This window comes from Atta cephalotes (genome assembly GCF_000143395.1).
Source record: "Atta cephalotes unplaced genomic scaffold scaffold00100, whole genome shotgun sequence".
Classification (NCBI taxonomy): domain Eukaryota; kingdom Metazoa; phylum Arthropoda; class Insecta; order Hymenoptera; family Formicidae; genus Atta; species Atta cephalotes.
In genome coordinates, this window is record NW_012130164.1 from 246,938 (window position 1) to 258,016 (window position 11,079).

At 28.6% G+C, this 11,079-nt stretch overlaps 2 protein-coding genes across 2 annotated transcripts in view; one reads left to right on the forward strand and one right to left on the reverse strand.

The window, feature by feature from the left end:
* Positions 1-2,396: 2,396 nt before the first annotated feature.
* LOC105624993 (KH domain-containing, RNA-binding, signal transduction-associated protein 3-like) lies at positions 2,397-8,304 on the reverse strand. Its single transcript, XM_012206335.1, has 9 exons — positions 8,109-8,304; positions 7,139-7,260; positions 6,952-7,068; positions 6,551-6,860; positions 5,598-5,712; positions 5,385-5,495; positions 5,039-5,115; positions 2,591-2,687; positions 2,397-2,490 (listed from the first exon to the last, which is right to left on the reverse strand). Exons 1-9 carry the CDS (start codon positions 8,302-8,304, stop codon positions 2,397-2,399), a joined length of 1,239 nt encoding a protein of 412 aa, XP_012061725.1.
* A 1,206-nt stretch (positions 8,305-9,510) lies between these two features.
* Positions 9,511-11,079, forward strand: part of LOC105624994 (2-oxoisovalerate dehydrogenase subunit beta, mitochondrial) — a 10,332-nt gene continuing 8,763 nt past the window's right edge. Inside the window, exon 1 of the mRNA XM_012206337.1 lies at positions 9,511-9,655. Coding sequence (XP_012061727.1) covers positions 9,511-9,655 — 145 coding nt within the window. The remainder of the gene's footprint in view (positions 9,656-11,079) is intronic.

Genomic DNA, 11,079 nt, shown 5'->3' on the forward strand with positions numbered 1-11,079 from the left:
GTTTTGTGGAACCTTTATGATATAATATAATCGCTATATTAAAAAGAATAAATTTTGTGACAGATTAAAGTATAAACAAAAAAATGTGAAATATATGTGAAATAATGATATCTTCTTACAATTAAATCTTTTCTAATTTTTTTTTTTTTTAATAAACGTTAACTAGCACATCATAGCAAGTGTTTGTGCAAGGTACTTTATTTTCTGTATCTAAGTACAGATACAGATATTCTGAAAAAATGTACCGAAGTATTAGATATAAAATAATAGTCGCCATTTTAATTATACTTACGTTTCTTTGATCATAAAAAAACCATATCTTTATTAGCTAATATTTCTATAAATACACATACATTCATAAAAATAATTCGGATATGTATAAGAATCAATATAATATTTCATTTTCGTACAAATAATGCGAATCATTATGCTATTTTTTCCTAATAATAATATTAGAAATTGATATTATCTATTTATATAAGCAGAAAAAAAGAAATATTAAAGTCAGACTTTTATGTCTGACTTTTATATTTATAGCAAGGAATTATAAATAAAATATAAATATATACTCACACGTTATACTTAGTATACTCGTGGCACTTCGAAGTCCATCATGATAAAAGTTATTCCCACACGATCTTCGTGATCAAAGATCTTCATCTTTTACCCACCTACGTGAAATACATGAATAATAATGTTAGAATAAAATAGAAATTGAATTAGAAATGATTTTTAATGACATTTCTATAAAAATGTTTTAAAACTCCCTTTTGTCAAATATTTATTAACTTTATTTCGCGTACTATACATATATATTCGTAAAAATTTAGTTATTTGGTAAAAAATATATTTCGTGTACATATTTTATTAATTTAATTTATACATTTAATCAAAATTATATTTTGCATCTTTTATAAATTTTTTTCAATGATACATTATTATATTAAAAGCATTTAAAACGAATATTTATAAAAATATCTTGATAATTATTTATAAAAAAAATATGATTTTAAGAATTTACAATATTCATTGTAAATATGGGAGTAAAATTATATTATATACACGCACAAATATTTTTATTAAGAATTATTAGATTCTTAGCTTCATCATTGGTTGGGAAATTTATTTTGGTATCTCTCAAAACAAATATTTGATATTATTATTTCATATTTATTTCAATTTTTGAAGATTACATGTTACATATTATTTTAATGATAGGTTTATGAATTACAGTCTACATACTTTTAAATATTCATATATTGGAAATTAATGGATTTATATATAACATATAGTTTAGCATAATTTTGCATTGTTCTACATATTAGATGATACAGATTAATATTTTTTTGTAAGTCTACGTATTATGCATTTTATAAATTTAATGAATAGAGGCTGTGCAAGAGTAACGTCATATTATAATAAAAACCAATTTATCTGTATGTCAGTTTATGATTTTAACATTAAATTTGCATTGTATATAATTCAAATTGTTAAATTTGTTTTATTTACAATACAATATTTTCATATTTAAAATATCTTAATACATCCAAACATCAATCTTATTCGAACAATTGGAATTAATGTTTATACATAATTTGATGGGAAGTCACGTCAAGATTAAACATTAGATTTTAATGTCTCGTTTAACTTATTTTCGAATTATAAAAGACATTAAGTACAAAAAAAATAATTAGATTTATCGTTAAGCCTCTAATTCAAACTAACTTATATATGTAATATTAAGTATGATGATTATAAAATTCAAAATTCATCTTTCACTTTATGCAGTATTAATCACTTATTCAAAGTTTTTTACTTTGAATATTTTATTTTAAATTATTCCATAAATCTTCTTGGTCCTTTACTTCATGTCAATAATTAAATCCATCTGCAGTTGAAAATTTTAGGAAAAGGACTGAAGGAATGAAATTAATGTTTTGTAAAAAATTAGGTACATTGAATTAAATTATACTATGAAGATAGAATTTTCAAAGGAATTATTTATATCGCGTTCTTAATTGAAAATATTTAATTTTGGCTGATGTGTAATCCATATTGGGTATATTTTAATTATAGGTTTAATTATAGGTTAAGTTTATACATTCCTGTTTATCCAGTGGCCGCGAAAAATAATCTGAAAATTATTGAATAAATTATAAAAAAAAAGATAAAAGAAAATTCAAATATAGCGTTTATAACAGAAAATGATACGAATAGAGCGAGAAATAATTTAGTCTTTTATTTTGTTAAAGATCTATTAGCTTGTTATAAGAAAAGAAATTAAACGAGACTAAATCTTCCTTAGAATAGAAAATTTCTGTTAATGTTATCTGTTACGAATTTAATGGAGCAATATTTGCGTATCATTACCGTATTAATCTTCGTTCGCCGATCAATTAAGGACGATTTCTTTCGTTTATCGGTTTCTGCATATTGGGTATTATAGGCCGCCGTGCATAAGGAAGATTAGCCGCCAATGGATTAACAATGCTATGAAATAATAATGTCAGGAAAAAAAACATTTAGAGGAGTATGGATAATTAAAATAAAAGAAAATTTATAATGGTTTATTTTTTTCGTAGGTGTTTACTTGGAAGGTCGTGTATATGGGGTAGTGCGGTAACGCGAGGCTGCGCCTGACGTCGTTGTAGTCTTGTAAGATTTCCAAGCGCGGCTCGACGACTCGTCTGCGAATTACATGGATTGATGCGCTTTAATTATTTAGGCAGAACACGACAGTAATTCCTTAGTATAGCGAGTTATTCAAATTCTCAAAGATAGCTATATGTCATCATGCGACATCAATGCTTATTTGTTATAGTCATGCATATTTGTTATAGTTTACGGCAGGGTTTAAATTTCGTTATTACAGCGAATTTAAGTTACACCCATGATGCTTCAATTGAAATTGCAGGATTCATAAATTTGGGAAATGTGACTTATTATATATTATATGCTTTTACGTTAAATATATAGAATGTTCCGCGAAACTTCTCTCACCACTCATAGGAAAGTAGATAGGATCGAGATGAAGTCCCATACAATTGAGCGATATTTGCAATAATAATCGAGATATTAATTTTTGTAATTATACTAATGAGAGTACGCTGATTTGAAATGGCGAGATGTGTGAGCGGCGATGCCGGGCGCCGCTCACACGTTTCGCACTTTCCCTCTTGCTTCTCCATCGCTACCGGCAGCCAATACTTGATAAACTAGGATGGGCTACACTTCGAATGGCCGGAGCGTTTCTCTCAGCGTTGCTCTCATTAGTAAATGATAAATGCTATGGGATTTTTATGTTCCCATCTATCTTCTCATGAGTGAGGTCGGAAAAGTATCGCGGGATACCTTATATATATATTATATATAGATAAATGCAGTTCTCTTATGTGCGCGTAATCCGATTTAAGGGAATGCAAAATTAGGACCAAACATTGGCGTGACCAAATTATCAATTGAAATTGAAATTAAGTTTTTTTTTATTTTAGTAAAATTCACCACCTTCTAATTTTGCGTCTACTTTAATTCTGTAAAAGAATTTTTTATTCCGTTTAATCAATTCGAAGATTTTTATACATTTTTATAATATCGATAATTTGATCATTCCCTCTTAATAAAAGATTGTGTTAAAAATCATATTAAAATTAATTTTCATAAAAAATTTTAGTAAAACTTTCTCAAATATTATTAATCGTTATCAAATCATATAAAGATATTATTTAGTTAAGACTAAGATTTATTTGTATAATTATTAGGGATTTAACAAAATAATCGGGCAAAAATATTTATAATACAATTATTAATCTAAAATAATTTCTTTTACGACATATAGAAAATTAAATTTGTAAATTCATAATTAAAAATTATTATGCATAAATAACAATTTTAATGCATTCCTATAAAATCTTTCAATAGTTCTGTTTTAAGCACATTATAAACTTCATAAACATTATAAGCTTCATAATTAATTATATTTTTAAAATAATCGTAATAATTTCAGAACTTAAAATAATTATAAATGTTAAGAATTTCTCGAATATTTATTTGTGTATATTTATATTGCAAAATTTATATAATAAAATTAGTATGTAACAATAAACCCTGCGTAAGCATAATAAAGGATTTATATTATTTTAAAAAGTTAGAAGAATTCACACGTAATAAATAAAAAATTACAAGTAATAAGTAATAAATTTATAAAAGAATTAAAACAAATACTAAAATAAATATGTAACATTTCTAATAGGGAAAAATTTTTTCATTATCCCTTGAGTGTCAAGCAAGAAAAACGCTTATGTGCCTTAAGAATGTTATCAATGACATAAACTTAAAAATTTGCAGTAAGACACTTTTCCTGGGATTTTTTGTAGTGTTGATCAGGAATTTAAAGTAAGAATTTTAAAATTCAAAATTATCGACCCAATATTTGAAAATTTCGATCTTTTTCGCTATCTATACACGAATTTTTTTATGTGACAAATTCCTTAAAAAACTTTGGAATCAGTTTTTAAGGTCGCTGATTGTAAACTTAACGTTAAATTTTGAAATTTTTTATGAAACTTGGAAAAATTTTTTAAATTATTATCCGCCATATTGGATTCGCAATCTTCAATTTTTAAAATCTGATATCAAATTTATAATCAGCCTCAAAAATCCTTAATTACAAATTTTTATGGAATTCGTCAAATAAAAAAATTCATAGAAGTCGAAAATTATCAAAATTTTCGAACATGCGATCTGCCATTTTGGGTCAGCCATTTTGAATTTTGGAATTTTTATTTCAAATTAATATTCAGCGGGCTCAAAAACATTAAAGTATGTATTATCAGTTCAATTGCTACATTGCAAAAGTGATTTATTGGCATTATGAAATATACGGATTTTTCCGTCATGAAGCACTTTTAGTTAGTTTTATTTTGACGGATTTTTCCATCATTGACACTCAAGGAATTAAATCAAAATCACAAGTATATCCTTAAAAGTGAATTTTTTAAATTTAATATGATCAAGCAAATATATAAATATAATAATTTACCTGAATAGTCAGAAGATTCGTAATAATCACGTGAAGAATGTGGAGCAGACTCATCATCGTATTCGTAAGTCGTGTATCTTGAAAAAAAATATTTCCATCTATTAGATCTAAATTATTACATAACAAATAATTACGTAATATAAAAACGAATCATATGTAAAATGCATTTCATAAAGAAATACATATCTGTCTGTAAAAAAAGTTCTCTTTATTATATAATTTATATTTATATATTATTCATATTATGTACGTTAAAATTTTTATGTATATTAGAGAATCTTATTTCTCAAACTTTACATTATTCTCTCTTATTCTTATCATTGTAAATAAACATTATAATACATACCCAGCATTTGAAGTATAACGATCACCATATCGATTGTTTCCACCTGATGATCCATGATAATCAAAATCATGTGATCCAGCACGATTTGTTGCAGGAGTCTGACTATCATAACTACTAGAACGAAAAGATTAGAATATTCAATATAATATTTAATTTATATTTTAATGAAACAATTTTGCTACCTGAGACATTATGTGTAAAATTTAAACTTACTTGTAACCTTGATCCATAGCAGCCCTCGCACGATCCAAAATGGAGAATACTTTTGATTTAGATGGTGCAGGTCCACGAGCATGTGGCCCACGATTCACAGGTGGAGGAAACATAGCTAAATAAAAAGTAGTATAATTTATATATCTAATTATAATTATATATGTATTGTATGTATACATATATAAAATTCATGTGTATTTTATATATACATACATACAATATGCATATGCATATTGTATCTTATTATAAGATTTAAATATATTAATTGCAACACATCATATCTATTAAACACGAGCTCAAAATAATCAATGTTACATAGATACAAGTAGATTCTTAAGGACATTCTTCGAAAAAATCATCCATTTTCTTTAGATTTCTGAAACTTACAGAATAAATGTTCTGAACATATGTACTTTAAAACTCAATATCCGGAACAGGATTAAAAATCGAAATATTCCTTCAAAGTTGAAGCGTTTAAAAACACACACACACACACACACACACACACACACACACACATATACAGAGGATCACTAACTAAAGCTTATTCGAAAGTGATCTTTTAATTCACTGTAAAAAAGTTTTTTAACAATTTTTTGAGACAATGATATAAAAACTTGATATCATAAGAAATAATATGAAATTTGTCTGAATTTGGCCGATATTCGTCATTAAGTAACACAGTAAGTTGCTATTTTTTCGACCGGTAGCAGTAGCGAAGATGGAAGGCATTTTATATTGTATAAAAAAAACTTATATAAACACATTAACACTTATGAAATATCTTATACTATATAAAAATGAAATAAATTTTCATAAAAATTTTCATAATGAGCACTAATGTGCTCATTAGATTGAACACAACTCATTAGATTGAGCAGTCGGAGAACGTCCTTAATTTTATATGTTCAATACTTTTACGTATTATACAATTTTTACAATAAATAACCAACCTCTAGACTGTCTAGGTCCTTGTCTTGCAGCAGGCCTCGGTATATTACCATCAAGATTCGAAGGTCCTCTCATCGAAGGTCTGCGATCATTTGAGACAGTATCATCAGATATGCCCATTTCCATTTCACGCATTTGTTCTTGACGTATATTGTCATTGTTATCAGGAATTAAATATTTCCGCACTTCGGCGAGCGCGAAAGCAATGCGAGCGTAAGCTTCCGCCGGTGGGGCAATAGCTGTAATCTCCACATGCAGATCATCAGCAAGATGCGCATATTTCAAATTCATGGAAGCACGAAGTTCTTCTTCCTGAGATTAAAAGATCCATCATAAAAATATAAATCAATTTCTTTTTCGAAAATAAAGAGTAAAAAAAAATAAGTCTTCCTTTGTTACTAACTTTTTGTTTATCTTTCATAGATCCTCTACCTAACACTGCCATTTTGCACATTGTCTCTTCTTGCAAGCGTTTCATAGAATTGCCTTTCGGCCCAAGCAATTTTCCAACAAAATTAAACTAAGACAGAAAATTATATAAACCTAATTCATTTCAATCTGTTTAGATTACTGTAGATAGAGGTACTTACTTTAGGATGTTCACGGATGGGTACTAGTACTTTGACAGATACACGAACATGCTTTTCACGATAGATATCCACATATTTTGATTCTCTCATTGGTCTTCGCAAAGTTTCTGTTTTTTGAATTTCTACAAAACATGTAATTTTTTCATAACAAAGTTACATAATTTATTTATTATATTTTAATTCAATATATTTTTATTACAGCTTTGACCATAAGTATAAATCTTCATATTGATGTAAACGTTTTATATTTAACAAAAATAAATAAAAAATTTTATTAAAAAATATTTATTCTTATAACAATTTTAATATTTTATTAGTTCCTATTTGTCTCTATTACTATCTTCTACAAGAAAATATGATAAATTAAAGAATTCTTTATACTTCATGATCAAGGCTGTATAAATTACTTATTTGTTTTTTATTAAATTTATTATCATTATTCTATTATTTAATCTTTTATTTTGATTTATATTTAATTTTTTATCATGCAACAGATATATACAAAATGTCTATAAGAAAAATATGCAATCTATTACAATTATATTCCCTTTTCATAAAGGATTTATTCCTCCTTTTTATATTTTTTTTTTTCGAAATTAATGATAATAATAGACTACAAAATAATATCTACCAACATTACTTATTCCTTTTAATACCAGACATAAAATTAATTAATAAAGATAACAAATACTTCAATAATCAGACAATGCCAAAGAGACTGAAGATTTTTGAAGTAATATATTCAATGTAAATTATGTCCCAAAAAATTCAAACAAATACATTGTCTTCAAAACTAAATTTTGTTGAATCTTAAAATATCGTTGATTCGAGCATCACATACTTAATCTAATTTTATTGCAAGTGAAAATTATGGACATTCCGGTTTCTCATCATGAATGATGGAATGACTCTTCTACAAGATCATCTATTAGAGAATATATTTACTTAAAAATTATTTCTTTCAACTCACCTTGATCCAACAATCGGATGGCGTTGGGCCATTTTTGTCCGTCTAATTCGATCTTTTCTTGCAAGAGCTCGTTCATATATTCGCCGGCCTTGTCGGCCTGATGATCCTTCTCAGACTCATCGAGCGACCTGGGTTTTTCATCGGCATCATCTCTCTCATACTTGTAATCACCGTTGCTGGATCTATTTACGTCCATGTCTGACGAATTCTGGATTCTTGATTCAATCGATTTCAATAATAGCTTCGATTCCTTTGTTCTACGAGATATAGATTTACGAAAATCGTAACTCCGAAGTTGAACGACGCGTCTACGAGAACGAATCCTAACGAATCCGTAATGGCCGACAAAGCGCGCACCACGCATCCCTTATCCCCCGTTCCTTCTCAAGTTGATGATCCCGCCGAGGATTGCATCCGTGTATCCAGACTGCAGTCTGCTCTCACGTCATTCCATCGATTCAAGTGGGTTCTCCTTAAAATTTAATCTACATAATTTATATCTACAGTCGGTAAAATAGCTCTGCTGTTGAAACACGCATATTTAAGAATTTTCTTTATAACCGTTAATCAATAAAATAAAATAAGATCGACTGAAGATATAAAAAAACATTCCAATTTCGTGACATACGAGTTGCATAAAACATAAATTGAGCGAAGATTAAATGAAAAATAATGAATTAAATGTACTTAATTCTATTTATTTGATTAATATTATTAATATGAATACCTTCCTTATCAATTATCCAGATATTGAAATCCACTATTGTATCAATGATAAAAATGAAAGCGAAGCGCGATAATAACAAATTATTTTGAGACACCATGTTTTTTATAACGCATTTAAATGATGATGATGTGATTTTGAAATATTCTTCTTTCTCATATCTTCGTATATATAATATGTGATTGACGTCAAGCATCACTCACAACGCTAGAGATCTAATAATTGAAAACAAAATCAAACACACCGAGCACACTAAACAATAAGCATATTACTAACGTCAGCGTCTTATCGCAGTTTCTCTCCCACTCCTCGGAATTCTATCCCCTTTTTAGTCGAGTCATGCTTGCGTTCTCGATGCTTCGTCGTCATACATCGGTAAGAAATAACCAGTTTCTATTCGTGCCTGTATGATCGACGCGCAACGACGATCGGCATCGCATCAATTGTTCGATTACGACTGTGCGCACGCGCGCACGCGCGCACTCTCGCTTGAGTTTCGACCTCGACTGAAAACTGTTTCGAAATTCTACGTAAGGTTAAGCGGGAGAACCTCCGCGAAATATCGGCATTGTGTGCAAACTAGAGATAAGATACTCATTCGCTACCTCCTATCGAACGGTTTGTTGTCCGAACGAACCAAAACGAAAGGAGGGAGAAAAAGAGATAAATAAAGTAATGATGATGCTCAGCAAGTTGAGCACGAGACTGCGACACGCTGGAAGGAAACTTCTTTTGAATAATAGTGAGTTTTCCGCCGACCCAAAAAACCATGCAAGAGGGACGCATTTTAAGTATTTCCCGTGTGAAAAACAGATTGTCGCCGGTAAGTAATCGATTATACCACACTGCACGCACCTGAACATGTTATTATTTTTTCAAAAAATTTTTTGTGCAAAGTTCTGTTAAGATGTAAGAAATCAACAGTATGGTGTACAATGTATACCATATAAAAATCAGCTGATAAAAAATTCGATATATCGATCGATATCTTCTTTGTATATACTTGTCAACCAATTAATTCAGACAGTTACATATTTATACGTATATACGCATGCGCAATGAGTTTAATATGCAGAATGCAAAGACATAGAGCATGAACTGTGCCATTCGTATTCTAATCAAGTATATCAATCCCACAAAGCATGAAGCTCCGATTAAGTTCCCAGTGAGTTCATTTTGCTGAGCTCTCGGGGAGCTTATAAAATTTGACAAAACGAATTCCCAAGGAGTTCATATTGCTGAGCTTGCAGGGAGCTTACAAAATTCAACTCAACTCTCAGTTCAGTCGACACAAATTACAAGCAACATATAACATCAATCATCGACTGATGAGATACTATATTAAAGACAGTCGACGTTTGCGAAAATTCGTGTAATTATTTAAATTTTTAAGTGATTAATTTTTTAAGTAAAAAATTGATAATATGTTATCAGTGGTCGGTGATTGATGTTATATGTTACTTACAATTTGTGTCGACTGAGCTGAGAGTTGAATCAAATTTTGTACTAATTTCATGATTTATTAGTTTTGTAGACATGTATACATATATGTTTAAAACTTAATAATACTCAATTTTTTTTAAACTGATTTTAATGTTACCATCCGAGTTTGATTACCAATAGAGATGGTGATGCAAAGAAAAAATTGTAATTTTTCGACAATATATAAGATATTATAGCATTAAAAGCATACTTATTTATGCAGCATTTTTTTATATAATAAAAAATCATGAATAATAAATTATCGAAATATTTATGTTAATAATTGTAAATTTTTATTAATTGTCGATAATATCATCGCTCTTCAATTATTCCCTCGGAGCCTCATTAAAGTTATAAAAATTTGCCTAGATCTTTAATAGTATCTCGTCAATGTTATCATTTCGCATTCCACAATATAACTGTTATATAACACCATGTGTTACATTACATTTATACTGTAGAATACGAAATTATAACCCTAACATTATATTACTTTCAATTTATGTCAACTGGAAGAGAGTTCATTTTGCTGAGCTCTCGAGAAGTTTAAAAAAATCTCTCTACAAAATGAAGTTCTCAGAGAAAGCTCTCTTAAAAGCGAGTTCCTGAGGACTTTTTGAAGCTTAAATGAAGCTACAAAAATTTTATGAGCTCTCGGCGCGGGGAACTCCCCATGCTGTGTAGGATGTTAACAGAGAGAGAGAGAGAGAGAGAGAGAGAGAGAGAGAGAGAGAGAGAGAGAGAGAANAANATATATATATATAT